This window comes from Phyllobates terribilis, unplaced genomic scaffold (genome assembly GCF_046119375.1).
Source record: "Phyllobates terribilis strain yellow unplaced genomic scaffold, ASM4611937v1 Scaffold_7__3_contigs__length_470593459, whole genome shotgun sequence".
Taxonomy (NCBI): domain Eukaryota; kingdom Metazoa; phylum Chordata; class Amphibia; order Anura; family Dendrobatidae; genus Phyllobates; species Phyllobates terribilis.
This window is the reverse complement of record NW_027362767.1, coordinates 388,501,286-388,520,929: the sequence shown is the minus strand read 5'-3', so window position 1 is coordinate 388,520,929 and position 19,644 is coordinate 388,501,286. Positions and strand designations below refer to the sequence as shown.

General features: G+C 46.2%; 1 protein-coding gene across 3 annotated transcripts in view; it reads right to left on the bottom strand.

Annotated features, from left to right (window-relative positions):
- Positions 1–16,127: 16,127 nt before the first annotated feature.
- LOC141154943 (cytochrome P450 2F2-like) overlaps positions 16,128–19,644 on the bottom strand; it is a 96,699-nt gene continuing 93,182 nt past the window's right edge. For all 3 annotated transcript variants that reach the window (XM_073641514.1, XM_073641513.1, XM_073641512.1), the window contains exon 10: positions 16,128–19,504. In XM_073641514.1, coding sequence (XP_073497615.1) covers positions 19,305–19,504 — 200 coding nt within the window. In that variant the 3' untranslated portion in view covers positions 16,128–19,304. The remainder of the gene's footprint in view (positions 19,505–19,644) is intronic.

Here is a 19,644-nt window from a genome sequence, read left to right as displayed (position 1 = left end):
GGACAAGTAAAAGACCATTTCCTCCTAGCCATGAGAAAGCTAAGAGGTTGAATTTCACCATCTGCAAGCTCTTGGCTACAGAAATGCTGCCTTTCCGCCTGGTGGACACAGAGGATTTTCGAGACCTTATGTCCGTCGCAGTGCCCCAGTACCAGATGCCCAGTCGGCACTACTTCTCAAAGAAAGGTGTGCCTGCGCTCCACCAGCATGTCGCACACAACATCACCTCTTCTTTGAGAAACTCTGTGTGTGACAGGGTGCATTTCACCACAGACACTTGGACGAGTAGGCATGGACAGGGGCGTTACATGTCGCTGACTGGGCACTGGGTAACTATGGTGACAGCAGGACAAGGGGCTGCTGTCCAAGTCTTGCCGTCCCCACGAGTTGTGCGTCAATCCTCTTTATGTCAAAGTTCCTCCACTGCTTCTGCCTCCTCAACCTCCTCTCGGTCTTCCACCTGCACCCAAAGCCTGTCTGGTCATGCCACAAGCTTTCTAACTGCGCAGAAGGGATCCTGCACACCTCCTTACTATGCTGGCAGTAGGGCTCAATGTCATCAGGCGGTTTTTACTTTGAAATGTCTGGGAAATGTGAGTCACACAGCTGAGGAGTTGTGGTCAGCTCTGGAGAACCAATTTCATGAATGGTTGTCTCCACTGGACCTGAAACCAGGGAAGGCCGTGTGCGACAATGCTGCAAACCTGGGTGCGGCCCTTCGCCGGGGCAATGTCACACACGAGCCTTGTATGGCTCACGTGTTGAACCTGGTTGTCCAGCAATTTTTAGCCCACTATCCCAGACTAGATGGCCTTCTGCAGAGGGCACGGTCGCTGTGTGCTCACTTCCGCCGTTCGCATCCCGCAGCTCAGCGACTTACATCTCTACAGAAGTCGTTGGGCCTGCCACTTCACCGGCTAAAATGCGATGTGCCTACCCGGTGGAATTCAACTCTGCACATGTTGCAGAGACTGTGGCAGCACCGACAAGCCCTGGTGCAATACGTTCTGACGTATAGCCTGGGCCAACGAGATCCAGAGGTGGGGCAAATCACGCTGGAGGAGTGGTCTCAGATCAGGGACCTATGCACCCTTCTGCACAGTTTTGAAATGGCGACGAAGATGTTTAGTGCTGACGATGCCATTATCAGCATGACTATTCCGGTGATTTACATGCTGGAGCACATGTTAAACAGAATTCGGAGTCAGGTGGTGGCACAAGAGGAGGTGGAGGAAGTAGAGGAGGAGGAGTTGTATGCGGAAGGGCTAACATCTGCAAGGTCCAGACGGTCGGCAGCACCAAGGCGGCAGGCATGTGAGGGTGGGGGAGATGGTTTTACCAGGGCGCATGGTAGCAGCCAAACTAGTGAGGAAGGTGCAGGAGCCCAGGAAGAAGTGGAGGACGAACTGATGGAAGACTCATCAGATGAGGGAGACCTTGATCACATTTCTGTTGTGCGAGGTTGGGGGGAGAGGACAGAGGAAGGAAGCAAGATTGTTACCTCGCCACCAACACAACAGGGACTTGGTGCTCCTGGATGCGCAACACACATGAGTGCCTTCTTGCTGCACTACCTGCAACATGACCCTCGAATTGTGAGAATTAGAAATAATCCTGACTACTGGGTTGCCACACTGTTAGATCCCCGGTACAAAAGTAAATTTGCCGAAATTATTCCTGCCATAGAAAGGGATGCACGCATGCAGGAGTATCAGCAGAGGCTGTTGCAGAATCTTACATGTGCTTTTCCACAAAACACCAGTGGTGCACGTAGTGAATCTCACAGTTCCAACTTGCCAACCGTGGGACCGTCAAGTGTTCAGCACTCAAACCGTAGCAGAACCACAGTATCTGCTGGTAACATCAATTTTGCGGAATCATTTCACCACTTTTTTAGCCCATCCTTTGCAAGGCCACAGGAGACAAGAAGTCTGACACATAGTCAACGCCTAGAGACGATGGTACAGGAGTATCTCCAAGTAAACATTGAAGCCATGACTGTGTCACTGGACCCTTGCTCTTTTTGGGCTTCCAATCTGGATAAATGGCCGGAGCTAGCCACTTACGCCTTGGAGATCTTGTCATGCCCCGCAGCCAGCGTTCTGTCTGAACGTGTGTTCAGCGCTGCTGGTGGTGTGCTGACAGATAAGCGCACGCGGCTCTCCACTGATAATGTAGACAGACTCACGTTCATAAAGATGAACAAATCATGGATCCGAAACGACTTTTCTACCCCTGTGTCATCCTGGGGAGAGTAAAAGCTTGATGATTGGTTAAAATCACCCTACCAACCGTTATAAGCTTTCAAATTACTAATCATGTTTATCTGTATCTTGGCTGGAAAATAATTTGGGCTTTGTAGCAGTGTGCAGCACTGATTCTATTAGGCCATCTATAATAAGCTCCACCAGATTTAAAATTACTAATCATGTTTATCTGTATCTTGGCTGGAAAATAATTTGGGCTTTGTAGCAGTGTGCAGCACTGATCCTATTAGGCCATCTATACTAAGCTCCACCAGATTTAAAATTAATAATAATTTTTAACTGCATCTAGCCCGGAAAATAATTTTGGGCTCCGAGATGCGCAAGACACATAAGTGCCTTCTTGCTGCACTACCTGCAACATGACCCTCATATTGTCAGAATTCGAAGTAATCATGACTACTGGGTTGCCACACTCTTAGATCCCCCAAACTTTTCGATCAACCTTTTCATTTTAATAAAGACCAAAAAAATGGTCATTTTTGAAATTATAAGCATTAGCAGGGTATTAGAAACTGAAATCAAACAGTTTTCAACTCAAAACTTTATTCTAGGTGATGTTACATTTTCACATAGGACCCCTTGTTCGAAAGGAGCTTCTGAACTCTCTCGTCCATTGAACTTGTCAGGTTTTGGATGGTTTCTGCTTCAATTGTTTTGCATGAGGACAGAATACCCTCCCAGAGGTGTTGCTTAGATGTGAACTGCCTCCCGCCATCATAGACACTCCTTTTGATGATGCTCCAGAGGTTCTGAATGGGGTAGAGGTCAGGGGAGCATGGGGGTCACACCATAAGTTTGTCTCCTTTTATGCCCATATCAGCCAGAGATGCAGATGTTTTATGTGCAGCATGAGATGGTGCATTATCATGCAAAAAAATGATCTTGCTGTGAAATACACGGTTCTTCTTCTTGAACCATGGCAGGAAGTGCTGTTTGAGAAAATCCACATACATTATGGAGTTCATCTTTAGCGCCTTCAGGGATCCTAAAGGGGCCGACAATATCTCTCCCCATGATTCCAGCCCAAAACATTACTCCACCTCCTCCTTGTTGGCGCTGTAGCCGTGTTTGCGTGGGGTGTCCATCAACCAGCCATCCTCCACTCCATCCATCTGGACCATCGAGCGCTGCACGGCACTCATCCATGAACAAAACAGTTTTGAAATCAGTCTTCATGTAATGTTTAACCCACTGGAGCCGTTTCTGCTTGTGTGAAGTGGATAGAGGAGGTCGACAGGATGGCGTATGCACAGCTGCAAACCTCTGAAGGACCCTGCATCTTGTTGTTCGGGGGACGTTGGAGGCACCAGCAGCTTCAAAAACTTGTCTGCTGCTATGACAAGGCTTTTTTGCTGCTGCTCTTTTAACCTGACGTAATTGCCTGTAGGAAAGAGTCCTCAATTTGCCCTTATCAGCACGCACACGTGTGTACTGTGAATCAGCTACATACTTCTTGATTGCCAAGACACTTCATCCTGATCATAGCACAATGTTGATTGTAGTCATGGCTTGACCTAAACACTCCACAATTTGTTGCTTCTCAGCAGCCGACACATCCTTTTTCTTTCCCATTTTGGCAGAAAATGTAGGCTGCTTAATAATGTGGGATAGCCTTCTTAAGTAGTCTTGCCTTTCATTGGACACACCTGCCAAACTAATTAGCACAGGTGTCTGCAATTGCTTACAGTGATATAAAGAGCCCTGACACACATCACCATCAATGAGTTTAACTGACAAACAAACAAATTCTTCCCTTATCACTCCTAAACACTTTTTGCATAATAATTTGGAACACAGTGTACATGTGCTTTTCCACAAAACACCAGTGGTTCACGTAGTGAATCTTACAGTTCTAACTTGCCAACCGTGGTCTGTATGGAGTTGTTCAATAAAGGGCCCAAAATTAAGATAACATAGATGGGAGAGGTCTCTATGAATAGGAATTCCTAAGTATTTGATACCCTGTGAGGGCCAGGCAAAGGGAAAGTTGAACTGGATGGAATCCTATATGGATTTGGGGAGGGAGACATCGAGGGCCTCAGACTTCGCTGCATTGATTTTAAAATTTGACCATGTAACAAAGTGATCTATTTCAGCCATAACAGCATGGATGGATATATGTGATTGAGTGATATATACTAGGACATCATCAGCAAATAGAGAGCACTTGTACTCGGTGCCTCCCACCTCAATCCACCTAATATTGGGGTTATGGCGAATTGATGAGAGCAGGTGCTCCGTCACTAGGATGTATAAGAGAGGGGACAGAGGACATCCCTGCCTTGTCCCATTGGTGATTGTGAAAGGTGATGAAAATGTTCTGATGCACCCCCTGGGCCTTGGGACACCCGGAGCCGGACCCTTTTTGGTGGATGCTGGTGGTTGTAGTCTTCGTGGCGGCGACCCTGTTCCGTGGCTCAGGGTGGTCAAACCAGTGGCGGAACTATTTATGTGGTTTTGATGTTTAAATGTCCGACTAGCCACCCGTGGATTGCGGTCAGAGTGAACCGCCGCTGCAGGGCAGACCGCTGAGGCTGGTGTTGTGGGTGCAGCAGAGCGTAGCATAACTTCCCACGGGAGGAGTATAGCCTCAGGGCAGTGTATGCGGAGGATGGGGGTGATGGTGCAGGGCAGCAGCAGTAACGACACGGAGTCAGTGATGCAGTCCAGGGCCTTTACTCACAGTTCTTATTATCCAGACCACGTCTGCAGGTAACAGCTGCCCACGTCGTACTGCGCTCACCAGGTGAGGGGCTCAGACAACTCCCAGATAACTTTGGAGCGCTTCACAGGACCCCCTTTGTGTGTCCTTTGTCTGGCCTTTCTTACCAACCCTTCTGTCCGGCTGCCTCGGGCCTCCTCTTGGTAAACTTGGCGCCAGTTTCCCTGACCCTATGTGGTGCCTTCCTAGCGGGTGTAGCGAGGGGCTGCGCCACATAAAATGTCAGAGCCTCCGGTTTCTAGCTGAGGGTCGTTTCCTGCCTCCACTAGTTTCGGGGACCGGTCTCCCCCTTTGGCCTGACCCCTCCACGCAGGTGGATTCGGGCGTGCGGTGGCGACTCGCCCGTCCGCACCCCTGGGATCCCTTCATTCCTCATTCCTGGAGCCTTCTCCGCTCCTCTTCCTTCCTTCTCCCTCTTCCAGGCCTGGGCCTCTGTTACTAGGCCCGCCTCCGGAGCAGAGCTCTTGCAGAGCCCCTGCTCCCTGCCACTTCTGCTCAGACTTCTCTGCACTGAACTAAGATGGTGCCCACCTTTTATACTCCCTTCTCAATGCACCCAGGAACTGCTTCCTCCCTGCTCCTGCAGTACAGGGTTCCCCTTCCTCAGTGTTCCCTCCCCCCACTCCAGCCAGGGACAGGGACTGTCGTGCCCATCTCAGAGGCATATTGGTCGCCCTGCCCCACGGCAATGTGGTGTAATGCATGCAGGTGTCGGGTCCTGATCCACACTCCATCCTTACCTGAGAGTGAGATATCACACCTCTGGGTGAGGTGCAATACCTCTGTAGCAACCGAGCCCTCAGGGTGCTACAGTTCCATTTATCTTCAGCCTAGGTGACGTATTGTGATACAGGGCCGTGATTTTGGCTATAAAAGGGTCCCCTAGACCCCTACCCCAAGCTTTTTAAGAGAATCATATATGGCGTGCCAGGAGACTCTATGGAATGCTTTCTCAGCATCCAACGAGAGTATCTAATTACAAATTTTTAACTGCATCTAGTCCAGGAAATACTTTGTGCCTAGTAGCAGTGTCTGCTAGTCAGCGGATTATCCCGGCTGTTAAGCAAGCTACACCACCTGTAGTTTGGACACTTAATTTTTTCAAAGGAAATGCTTCGGGACCGCGGGATACTCAGTGAAGAGCATCAGGAGGCACCCCAAGGCATAGGGGCTGGGACTGGCAGTAGGATGCCTTGCGGTGGACAGCCGAGCTCGATCCTTATAAAAGCTTTTTAACTGCAGCAGCTTTAGTGGACGCTACTGGAGCTGGAATTACGCGGCTGCTGGCATGAGACTTGCCCTCCAATAGATCCTTGTAAATGGATTTAAAGTGTATTCATTCAAATTAGAGAGACAATTTAAATTAAAAAGCTTAGAGCTGCCTCCACCACAGGGGGGCTCGCTCGACCCACCAGCGGACAGGCACCAGTATTGGGAGAGGGGGGCTGGCCGTCAGGGTTCACCGCGGCTCTGGCACAAACCCGGAGACACGGAGGTGGCACGGGCAGGAGCGGACTGAACGTGTCGGCTTCTCACTTTTTGGATTTTAGAAGGGCATGACATGCCTATATTTGTGTCTCCCCCTCCTTTTACTCCTCCACCTCTTTTCTTTTCGCATGACTATATGTACTTGTCACTTTTCCATGTGTTAGTTGTGTCTTCTGAGCAGTTTGTCAGCTTTTGGACACCTTTGAAGGTGTTTTCTATGTGTTTTTGTTTGCCTGCCATTGGTTTTAACGGTGTTCGAAGGTGTTCGACGAACAGTTCGACGAACAGTTCGGCGAACACACGGGTGTTCGACGAACCGAACCGAACTCGAACACTACGGGGGTGGCTCAACACTAGTGAGCACACAGCGACCATGCCCTCTGCAAAAGGCTATCTAGTCCGGGATAGTGGGCTAAAAATTGCTGGACAACCAGGTTCAACACGTGAGCCATACAAGGCACGTGTGTGACATTGCCCCGGCGAAGGGCCGCACCCAGGTTGGCAGCATTGTCGCACACAGCCTTCCCTGGTTTCTGGTCCAGTGGAGACAACCATTCATGAAATTGGTTCTCCAGAGCTGACCACAACTCCTCAGCTGTGTGACTCACATGTCCCAGACATTTCAAAGTAAAAACTGCCTGATGACGTTGAGCCCTACTGCCAGCATAGTAAGGAGGTGTGCAGGATCCCTTCTGCGCAGTTAGAAAGCTTGTGGCATGACCAGACAGGCTTTGGGTGCAGGTGGAGGACCGAGAGGAGGTTGAGGAGGCAGAAGCAGTGGAGGAACTTTGAGATAAAGAGGATTGACGCACAACTCGAGGGGACGGCAAGACTTGGACAGCAGCCCCTTGTCCTGCTGTCACCATAGTTACCCAGTGTCCAGTCAGCGACATGTAATGCCCCTGTCCATGCCTACTCGTCCAAGTGTCTGTGGTGAAATGCACCCTGTCACACACAGAGTTTCTCAAAGAAGCGGTGATGTTGTGTGCGACATGCTGGTGGAGCGCAGGCACACCTTTCTTTGAGAAGTAGTGCCGACTGGGCATCTGGTACTGGGGCACTGCGACGGACATAAGGTCTCGAAAATCCTCTGTGTCCACCAGGCGGAAAGGCAGCATTTCTGTAGCCAAGAGCTTGCAGATGGTGAAATTCAACCTCTTAGCGTTCTCATGGCTAGGAGGAAATGGTCTTTTACTTCTCACATCTGAGAGACCGAGGGCTGGCTGTTGTGCTTAGACGGGGTTGATAAGGGTGTCCCCGGCAAACTGTCGGTCTGTGAGGAAGATGCAGGCGTACATGTTAGGTTGCCTTGATCCAAAGGTGGTGCTATCGATGTCGGACAGCGCTCAACACCAGCTGGTGTTACCACCTCCAAAGAAAATGATGACTTGCCAATCACGCTGGCTGTTGCGGGTAAAGAGGTGGCAGGTCTGCGTCCCAAAACAGGTGTGACTGCTGTCAACCCAGTCAAAGAGGATGAAGAAGCCGCGGATGCACAAGATGTGGCAGACGGTGGTTGGCCCGGCCGGCTAGGCCGCATTGTAGCACAGTGAGCTTCCCACTGCAACTTATGCTTCATGTTCATGTGCCGGTTCATGCATGAAGTACTCAAACTATGTATTTTTTGGCCTCTTCTTAGCTTTTGCTGACAAATGTTACAGAAAACACGAGTTGGGTCATCTTTATCGATCTGAAAAAATGCCCAGGCTATGCAAGGATTAGCATCCATGCGACCTGAAGAGCCACCAAGACTTGTGGTCAGAGGCAGAGTTGTGTTTGAGGATGCAGTTGTTGACGTGCTTCCAGTACTACGTCCAGGAAGGCGCAACCTGACCTCATCGTCACTAGCATCCTCCTCCACCTCCTCTGCTGACCTCATCTCTTGGCTGACTGTGGGTTGACAGTAAGTGGGATCTCCAACCTCATCATCATCACCCTGTGTGTTATCACACCCGTCGTCCTCAGAGCCAATCTGTTCCTGCCCTGACAAAAAACTCAAGTTGTCGCTCCAATCAGGTATTTGAGTCTCATCATCATCTTCCTCATTTTCTCCACCTACAGGAGTTACAGTTTGGGAATGAGGGTCTACATTATGGTCAGAACCTTCTGCGTCTGGTCCTGGATCCGACTCATAAAGATTCTGGGCATCAGTGCAGATCATTTCCTCGTATGGATTCACAGAAGCTCTGGAGCCGACCTCTGATTCCCAGGCTATAGTATGAGTAAACAGCTCTGCAGACGCAACCATCTGTTCTACCCCATACTCAGATGGGCAGCTGGAGATTTGGGAGCTGTGAGGAAGCAAGTGCGATTGGGGTGACACCTCTGAGGACTGGAGTATTTGTGATGTTGAAGTTGAGGTGGAGGAGAGCCCACTTAAAGGAGCACTTGATATCCGTTCAAGCACCTGCTGTTTTTGTGCCTCATCTGGAATTTGTAGCGATTGGCGTGGCCGAAAGAAAGGGATCTTAGCACGTTGTCCGCTAAATAAGTAGACATTTTAGTTTGGCTGGAAGATGGTCTTTCTTCTGCAGATGTTACTGTTGCTTTAACACTTACCCCATGGACACAACCTTTTTTCCCCTTCCCAACACGCCTATTCCCCTTTCCACCAGCAGCAGGCCTTTTTCCACTCATTTTGGTGGTTAACTAATTCACAACTCTGGAGTTGTTTGCACAAAAAAACAATGGATGGGAACCGAGCAGAGCTGAGTGGCCAAACTGTGGTAGTAGGCCACAAGTATTGGCTGGGTTAGATGCAGATAAAAGTTATATTGAATTTGCAACCTGATGGAGGTCAGTATAGATGGACTAAAAGACCAAGTCCCACACACTGCTAGAAGCCCAAATTTTTTTTCAGAGCTAGATGCAGAAAAAAATATATTCAATTTGCAACCTGATGGAGGTCAGTATAGATGGACTAATAGAACAAGTCCCACACACTGCTAGAAGCCCAATTTTTTTTTCAGAGCTAGATGCAGAAAAAAATTATTTTTAATTTGCAACCTGATGGAGGTCAGTATAGATGGACTAATAGACCAAGTCCCACACACTTCTAGAAGCCCAAATTTTTTTTCAGCGCTAGATGCAGAAAAAAATTATATTCAATTTGCAACCTGATGGAGGTCAGTATAGATGGACTAATACAACAAGTCCCACACAATGCTAGAAGGCCAAATATTTTTTCAGAGCTAGATGCAGAAAAAAAATATTTTTAATTTGCAACCTGATGGAGGTCAGTATAGATGGACTAATAGACCAAGTCCCACACACTGCTAGAAGCCCAAATTTTTTTTCAGAGTTAGATGCAGAAAAAAATTAAATTCAATTTGCAACCTGATGGAGGTCAGTATAGACGGACAAATAGAACATGTCCCACACACAGCTAGAAGACCAAATATTTTTTCAGAGCTAGATGCAGAAAAAAAATATATTCAATTTGCAACCTGACGGAGGTCAGTATAGGTGGACTAATAGAACAAGTCCCACACACTGCTAGAAGCCCAAATATTTTTTCAGAGCTAGATGCAGAAAAAAAATATTTTTAATTTGCAACCTGATGGAGGTCAGTATAGATGGACTAATAGAATGATGCTATGCCCAAAATGTTTTACTTCACTAGGTGCAGTAAAAAAATTGGTATTCTATACACAGGTGGTGTAGCTTGCAACACAGATAGGCTACTCCACTGACTAACACACTCTGCAATAGGCCAAAAAGGATTAGCTTTGCTAGATTTAGCCAAATGCTGTGAAAAAAACTTGCACAGCACTGGCACAGACCTGCCTGGCAAAAACTGATAGGAACTGATGTAACTTAGTCCTGAAAAGGACTGCAATTACAATTAGTCTTTTCTCCCAACCTATCTATTTAAGAGCACAGACCTGCCTGATAAAAGTCGTAGGAAATGCTGTAACCTAGTCCTTAAAAGGACTGCAATCACAACTCTTCCCTACTCCTAAGCTATCTGTAGATTTGTGCGAAAATTGGCTTGAAATTAACAATGTATAGCGCACACAGCAACAGCGGTGCCGTCTAACACGCAGCTGCAGCAGTGAGAAAATGGTGGCGACGGGGAAAATGGCTGGGTCTTATAGGGCAAGGACATGTGACATACACTGCCAATGACACATGCCCTTGCTTGTGTGAAAAAAAGCACTTCGATCCGTGTGTGCGCTGCTGATAGGCTGACAGATTGCACCTCCCGCTGTAAATGCGGGAAAGAGAAAAAAAAATGGAGATCTTCATTATTCCTGCAGAGATCCATCCCCTGCCCCTCCCCCCGCCCCACTGTACACTCAAACTGGTATTAACATTAATTTTCAGCATTACTGAGAAAAAATCCAGTTATGATTTTGGGGCACGAACAGTTATCGCACATAACCTCGAACGCCAAATTTTTTTCAAATCGTTCGTGTTCGCCGAACGGCTCTAACACCGCCCAAAACAGCTCGAATTTGAGATTGGCGAACAGTTCGAGTCGAACAACGTTCATCTCTATACACCAGTACTAAGCAGTGTAACTGAGAATTAGTGGGGAAAAAAACGTTGATGTAAAGCAGCAGGATCAGTTTTCTGTATTTTCCTCATCCCTCTTCCTTTCTGCTTCTCCTTCCTCCTGTCTGTCCCCTCTCCATATACTTTAGTAGGCATCTGATCCCCAAGTGAGGTGGCAGTCCATCTTTGTTAACCCAAAATAGATTCTAGCTTTTTTTCACAGGTAATGAATAGTGCTGAGCGAGCATGCTCGACACTGCTCGGTACTCGCCCGAGCATCACGCTACTCGGGATGTTCGGCGAGCACCGAGCATTTCCGGGTTACTCGGGCGGGAGCTCGGGTCTCCGCCCTGCATGTTTGGCGCTCTTTACAGAGCCAATGAACATGCAGGGATTGCCAGCCATTCACTGTAATGCCGCAGCCATGTTGGTTGTGGGCATTACATTGATTGGCTGGCCGAACAGCGTCACCTCGAGTATTTAAAACCAGGCGCCCCCATCGTGGACACAGACTGCTGGGATCAGACAGTGTAGGGACAGCGCTGCTGATTTAGGGAGAGATATATACTGCGAAATAGTTAGTGTAGGATCTGTAAAGACTGCCAGATCAAACAAACAGTCCTTCTCAGGACTAATATCCATCCCAGATATCAGGCAGGCAGGCAGGCAGGCTGTATAGGAGACGCAGTGGTTATACCAGCAAGCGCTGCATTACAGTCCTGTGTGCTCCTGTTGCTGAAATTGGTGGACTTAGCTCCAGGTCTCGGGGGCCAGGAAAAATCCTTTTTTTTCATCTAAATCATCTTTTTTTTTTTCCTCCTTCACACTGTACAAATACCCGTCTTATTAACCTTTTGGTGCCCCCCCCCCCCAAAAAAAATAAGTGTGTCTCTGATTTTTCAGACACAAATATATCTGTTGAAAATAGTCTGGTGTAGGCCCAAGAAATTGAAGTGTGGTTTTGCAGTTCCACGGGTCAAATCTCTGTATTATCCTGCTTTTGGCATTTTTTGCCATAAAGAAAAACTAATAGTGTCTCCCTGATTTTTCAGACACAAATATATCTGTTGAAAATAGTCTGGTGTAGGCCCGAGAAATAGAAGTGTGCTTTTGCAGTTCCACGGTTCAAACCTCTGTATTATCCACTTTTGGGCCATTTGTATCTAAAAAAAAGCAGTTTGAGTGTGTTGCTCACTGTTCAGCTGCAAATATATCTATTTAAAATTAAACAATAACTGTGGTTTTGCCATTCCACGGTAAAGTATCTCTATTATTCAGCTTTTGGTATTTTTTCCGTAAAGAAAATAAGTAATTGTTTCTCCCTGATTGTTCAGATTGTTTAAAAGAGTCGGGTGTAGGCCAGAGAAATAGAACTGGGGACTGAGTATGGATACCAGGCCGCCAACGCAGCCATGAAGTGGTGGCCAGATTCCACCTCCACATGCCTAAAAGGCCCAATTTCCAGTGCAAGCAAGCAGTATGGTATTGCAGCCTGGGGGTGGGTGGGTGGCAGGCTGCATACTTGCGCTTGCATTGCAAGGAATGGGGGACGTACAATTGAACACAGCTTTGGTAGAAGCACTTGCACGGGGATAGTTGCAAGTCTGCATCTTCTGATGCAGCAAGGATGACTTCTGATGGGCACACTTTTAGGCAGTGACCTGGGTGTCAGAGATGCTTCCAGGGGTCTTCCCCTTGCTGTTCCCATGTCTTTTCAGCACCGTATGCATGTGACTCGACCCCTGGGCCGTGGGGCACTCGGAGCCGGGCAATAGGGAGACGATGGGAGTAGTAGTGGCGACCCGGTCCCGTGGCTCAGGGTGGTCAGACCAATGGCAGTCTTTTATATGTTTTAAGTAATGTCCGACTACGCCACCCGTGGATTGCGGCTTTTATGAACCGCCGCTGCAAGGCAGTCCACTGAGGCTGATGGTGTGTGCAGCTGAGGTAGTGTAACTCCCCACGGGAAGAGTGCAGCCCCAGGGCAGTGAGCGTGGATGGTGGGGATTGTAGTGCAGGGCGTCCCAGTACCATTAGTGCTGGCGAAGTAAAAAAGCACAAAGACAACGTGTTGCAGTCCAGGGTCTTTTACTCACAGTTCGTATACTCCAAGCCACTGCGGTACCGGTAGTGACTGCCCGAGCCGTGCTGCGTCCACCAGGTGAGGGGCTTGGTCAACCCCCAGGCAGTTCAGGAATATGGCACAGGACCACCTTCTATCCTTTCTCTGGCCTGCCCCACCAGTGACCAACTTCTGTCCAGCTGCCGCGGATCTGCGCGGGTAAACGTGGGCCCCATTCCCCGCTATCCTATATGGTGCCTTCCTAGCAGGTTTGGTGAGGTGTCGCACCAATAAATGATCATGACCTCTGGTCTTAGGCTGAGGGTAGTTTCTCCTCCACCAACTTGGGATCCGGTACCCTTAATCTGCCTGACCCTTCACTCGGTATCTCATGGGCTCTTAGGGTTCCTTCTGCCTTCTTGTTTCTGAGCCCTTCTACACTTTGGGTACTTCTCTTTCTTTGCTGTTCCTTTCTGTTTCTGTTCCTTTCTGTTTCTGTTCCTTTCTGTTTCTGTTCCTTTCTTCTGGCTCCGGCCTTCACTCTAGGCCTGCCTCATGGAGCTGGGCCCAGACTGAGCCACAGCTCTCTGCCAGCCCTCTCTGGCTGAACTCCTTCTCTCACTGAACTCAACCCAGAACTAAGATGGTGCCCACCTTATATACCTTCCCCTACTGTGTGAGCTCAGGTGACCAGCAACCAATGAGCTCCTACCTATGCTCAGAAACCGTCCCCTTCTGCTCCTACAGCACTGGGTTTTCCTCCCCCCTCCCCACTCCAGCCAGGGACATGGTCTGTCGTGCCTGCATTACTGTATAAATGGGAGCACCGTTGAGCTGTCCCCCGGAAATGGGGTGTGTGTGATGCATGCAGCTAACTGAGCCCCGATCCATACTCCATCCTTACCCGGGAGTGGAATATCACACCTCTGGCAGAGGTGCAATACCCCTGTAGCGGCCGAACCCTCGGGGTGCTACACATGTGTCACACAGCACATGGCCAGATTAGGTTGTAAAATGTTAAAATGACATTTCCCTGTGAATGCATTTGTCACGGTTGAAAGCAATACAAAAGTGCTAAAACGCATAAAAAATGCTACTTGTGAACATAGCCCAAGGTGTGGAGGAGTATTTTTTTGGGGGGTTATTTATTTTACCTTATACACAAGTCTTTACCCTGGAAAGGAACTTCCTTAACATATTTCACAGGAAAGCAGTTTCAGTTTCGTTTTTGAACGTTTTATTGTGAGCCCGTAAAAGTGGCTTAATACCTCTGACCACGTTGTTGACAGCAGTGACCTGGGGGTCAGAAATGCTTCCTGGGGCGATCCCCATGCTGTCCCCATGTCTTTTGAGCACTGTCACTATCGTTTTGGGCATTTGTTAGGCTTTTAAAAGACTGCCGGGGGTGCCGCCGCAAAAATGCTCGGGTCTCCCATAGACTAACATTGGGCTCGTTGCTCGGGTCGAGCACCCGAGTATCACGGCGAGCTCGACCCGAGCTTCGAGCACCCGAGCATTTTAGTGCTCGCTCAGCACTAGTAATGAAGCATTTAAGAGGTAGATGGAAGAGGGAGGACAAAAAGTAGAAGCTTATTTTTCTGAATACATATATTACAAAGTTTATTATATTTACTTGTATTTTTGCAAAGTTTATTGAAACGACAGTGACCCACTAAATCTATAGTGAACAGCTGTCAAATTCTTTCTCAACCCTGCATGTACAGACTTGGGCTTTAGTCTGCCTAAACGGAAACACCTATTTTTTTTAACTACCTATTAATTAAACAATCTATTTAGGATTCCTGGTAAAACGTATTATAGGTATAGATTGTTCCTAATCCTACCCGAAGCCTTATCAGCATTCACATCAGAGGAATAAAAAAAGAAAGATGGATCTTGTTATACTCCATAGGAGATAGATAAGATTTTCTAATGGCTAAAACGGTGGTTTTAGAAGCATTGTTGTGATTCAGGCACAAAGAAACGGTTTTTCCTCTTCTGTGCCCAATGAGAAGCCAATATTTCCTCTCGGAGACTTGGAAATTTTCTTGGAGACTTCCAGCTTGCGTTTCTCTAATGTTTCTTTGGATCTGTTCTAAAATTGGCACAAAATGCTTTTTTGGAACTGAATCTCAAGAAAAAAAAGAGTATATAGGATCACCATTCACTAGGGGGCAATTGAAAATTGGATTCTCAGGAGCACAAAATAACTTCGGCCATGTTCACACATTTGTGGTGATGGTGGATGTCGACCAACTGAGCCACTGGCTGGGCTTACTCTGGAGGGGCATTACTAAGTGACAACCTGGTCTTCACTAGAGGCTCTGATGGTGAAGATAGACTTGGGCTGTTAGGTTGGTCACCAGGTGCCACTTCGGGGCCAGTCCCCGGACCTGCAGCAGCCGACCGAAAGGTCAGAGGCACAACATGAAGCACCAATGACAAAGACACAGACATGGTCAGACAGTCCAAGGTCGGGTCGGGCAGAACATGATCAAAATATGAAGCCAGGCTCAGAGGCAAAGAGGTCAGGCAAAACGAGTGAAAAGCCGGGTCGGTAACTAGGAACTTAAGTTCAGACAAGGTGTGGAGGGAGGAGCTGCCTAACATATCCTTTGTTGGCAGGGGATAGGCCAGGGAAGCAAAACTCTGCAGGACACAGTGGTTTTAAATTCCTGCAGAGTCTGGCCGCAGCTACAATAGCAGGGTGGACATTCTCCAGCAACAGGAGCATGTAACAGTGCTGGATGTATTGTACGAGGCAGTTCAGTGACATAGTTAGATGCTGGTGGCAGCAGAGTGGTGCACACAGTGAGTAGGGCGACGCTTTCTAACGATGTGAGTCACCTGTATGACATATACAATAATAGCCAAACTATAGCGACCATGAGAAATATTCACATAACATGTCACTTAGCAGATTCTATACACAGAAATGGCTGCTAGTGTCTTGAAATGGGACATATTGCATGGTACTACCATATAAATGTGAGCTATGAGATCCTGTGATTCCGAAAATGAGAAGTTGTCAGTTGTCATACCCATATAGTTCCATGGTACGGCACATATTTTATGAAAGTGACACAATAAATAGAGTAAAGTATTTTATGGGGAGAATATACACATTAGGTTACATCATAACAAGAATATAGAAAAAAAACACAAAGACATAAAATCTCCAACACTTTCTTAAAGGGGTATTCCCATCTCCAATATCCTATCCCAACATGTACTAGGTGTAATAATAATATTAGCAAATACCTCAAATCAGAAATGTAGTATAGTTATTCTGATTTGCTATGTCGCTTACTGTAATAGATGTACAATACATATACTGACAGTATTTCCAGAATATACGGACACTATGAAAATACACTAACGTTGTAATTCTCGTTTATCTTTTTTGGGTTCATGTCTTAGCTAAAGATCCGGAAACTCCCTTTGGCGCAAGTAGGGTTTACAAGAGTTAGGAAGAAAAGTTTATCACAACAAACATGTAAAATAAAAAACCCTTTATTCAAAATCAATTAAAACAAGTGGATCCATGGCGATGAGCTTCTGGAGTATTACAAGGGAGTGTGAGATGTCAAAAATGGGTCAGTTTTTAATATCTCACCATGGATCCACTTGTTTTAATTGATTTTGAATTAAGGTCTTTTATTTTACCCATTGGTCAGGCCAAACTTTTCCTCCTAACTCTTGTATTTTGGCTGCATATCACCAGCAGGATACAGCACCCACCGGCATATGATTTTCAGCCTCCTATCTCCATACAATCATGGTGAGTTAATTTTTTCTTTTGTTCCTACTAATGATGAGTGAGCGTGCTCGTTTAACCCTTTAATGAAGCACACTCGGGTGCTTTCCGAGTATCTTCGGCGTGCTCGTATAATAAACTCGAGTCCTTGCATCTGCATGATTTATGGCTATTAGTGAGCTTCAACACATGCTGAGATTGCCTGTTTGTTAGGGATTCCTGAGCAAAAATTTTGCAACTTTTACTGTTTTATTGCCAATTTGTATCAACTCTGACAAAATGGGCAGAACTGGGGAGGAGCGAGAGCGGGAAAGGGCGTGGCAATGACTATCTTTCAAATTGATCAAATGTGGCAACGTTTTGTACTCCAGAAATGCTACTTTAGTCTTTGATTGCAGTAGCATTTCTGGCACGATGCATGGAGGCGCACACCAGTCAGAAGAGGCGCCAAATTTATTAAGTGGCATGCGCCTTCTAATCCAACAAAACTCTGCCCCATAGTCCTTTTCACAGTAATCATATTTTTGTTTCATTGCATACATTCCCAACACTATGTGCATTTTTGGCATGAAAGACATAAAAAGGTGCAATTTAGGGGAGTATTCATGCAAATTGTCTCTTCAGAGAGGAAGAGCACTAGAACTTTAGTGCCACCTTTAGGAAGTAGTAATCCTTAAAGTCAATATTGACTCTCTAATAAGCCTTGTAACATGACATAGAATTAAAGCCAAAAAACAAAATCTCAATTTGCAGACACTGTGTTTCGGTGTATTGCCCCTCATCAGTGCAAAGTGTGAGATCTGGTTTGGCTGGGTGAGGCTTATTCTGTATATACACAGTGCACATTACCATTTCTCCTGTCCGGTATACTGGATATAATCCTCAGTATCTGTATTATTCTGTTCATATACACTGCACAGTACCATTTCTCCTGTGCTGTATATACAGTATGCACTGCACAGTACCACTTCTCCTGTCTCGTGTGTATATACTGAGCAGTTCCACTTCTCCTGTCCTGTATGTGGGATATAATCCTCAGTATGTGCATTATTCTGTGTATATACACTGCTCAGTACCACTTCTCCTGTCCTGTATATATACAATGCACAGTACCACTTCTCCTGTCCTGTATATATGCACTGCACAGTACAACTCCTCCTGTCCTGTATATACACTGCGCAGTACAACTCCTCCTGTCCTGTATATACACTGCTCAGTACAACTTCTCCTGTCCTGTATATATATATATATATATATATATATACACTGCGCAGTACCACTTCTCCTATCCTGTATATATACACTGCACAGTACCACTTCTCTTATCCTGTATATATACACTGCACAGTACCACTTCTCCTATCCTGTATATATACACTGCTTAGTACCACTTCTCCTGTCCTGTATAAATACACTGTGCAGTACCACTTATGTCCTGTATACTGTATATAATCTTCAGTATCTGTATAATTCTGTGTATATACTGTACACTGCACAGTACCACTCCTCCTGTCCTGTATCTATACACTGCATAGTACCACTCCTCCAGTTTTTTTGTCGGAGAGGCGGCATTGGACTATGGAGGGTCAGTATTGGTTTATTATTTTCTACATTCCTAAGGGCAAATAAAAAAAATCTTGGAAAATCTGTTTAAAAGAGTTATCCCAACTTTGGAAGTTATCCCCTATCTTCTAGATAGGGAATAACTTTCCAATCGCTGGGGATCTGACCTCTGGGACCCTCAAGATCCCGAGAACCCGGAGCCCTGAAGAGTCCCATGTAAATGGGCATTACAAAGGAAAGCAAAATTCACTGATCAGGGAAGTGGGGAGTGTTATAGTTTGTGGGCTGGTGGGATTACTTTAGCAGGGCTGCTTTTTTGTCCCAGTCCGACCCTGCCAGTCTGTGTGTCTTCACTCTGGATTCCCATGTTATCTTGGAATAAAAAAGCACAAAGTAATGCGCCAGTGGTGAGTGCCACTTATTTTTCTTATCATGATTTTTGAAGATTGTATTGCTGCACAGTTGAGCACCACCACATCTGGTGTTCTCTTTTAACCAGCATTGCATACTCCAGTTGTATATACTTGCAGCAGTGTCGGTCTGCTGATCTTTTGAAATGGATGTTTTTACATTATGTTCTTTGGAGAAAAGAGATCCGATTCCTCAGCTTTTACCAAATGTTACTAAATCCATAAAGGGGTTTTAAAGACACTAAAAATAACATCTCTTATTTATTGATTTATTTTTAACAGTAATGCTCTTCTCAAGGACTGTCCCTGGTATTGCAGCTCAGTTCTATTGTCTAAATTGTTGAATACTCCATAAACTAATGATACAATTGATTAATACTTGGAATATTACCTTTCCTCCCTACATATATTCAAATACATTCAAATTGTATATATATTGCATAATTGTATAATTGTATGTATATTCAAATTGCTTCCCAAACTCATGAACACTTCACTAATCTCCTAATCTCTTAGGTTCTTACAAGTTATTATATTATTATTCTTTGCGAGAACATGTTCGGGGTATAAGGCATATCTCAAAGCTGGGAGGAATATGCCCAATCCCACATCCCACCGGAGCAACTGAGATCTTTTCGGGGGGCACTGGTGACTTGATTGTGAAGTTCTGCAGAAGTGTGGTGATAAAAATGAAAAGCTCCATAACCGCCAAGGTCTTCCCCGGGCAAATTCTCTTACCTAGAAAGAAATATTGGTGAATTAAAAAACACCTACAATAGGTGACATATTCGGCTTTATATTATATACACATTCATTTTAATGGATTTATCCAAGACCATTTACATTTTTTACTATAGGTCTAAGAACTAACAGCCAGG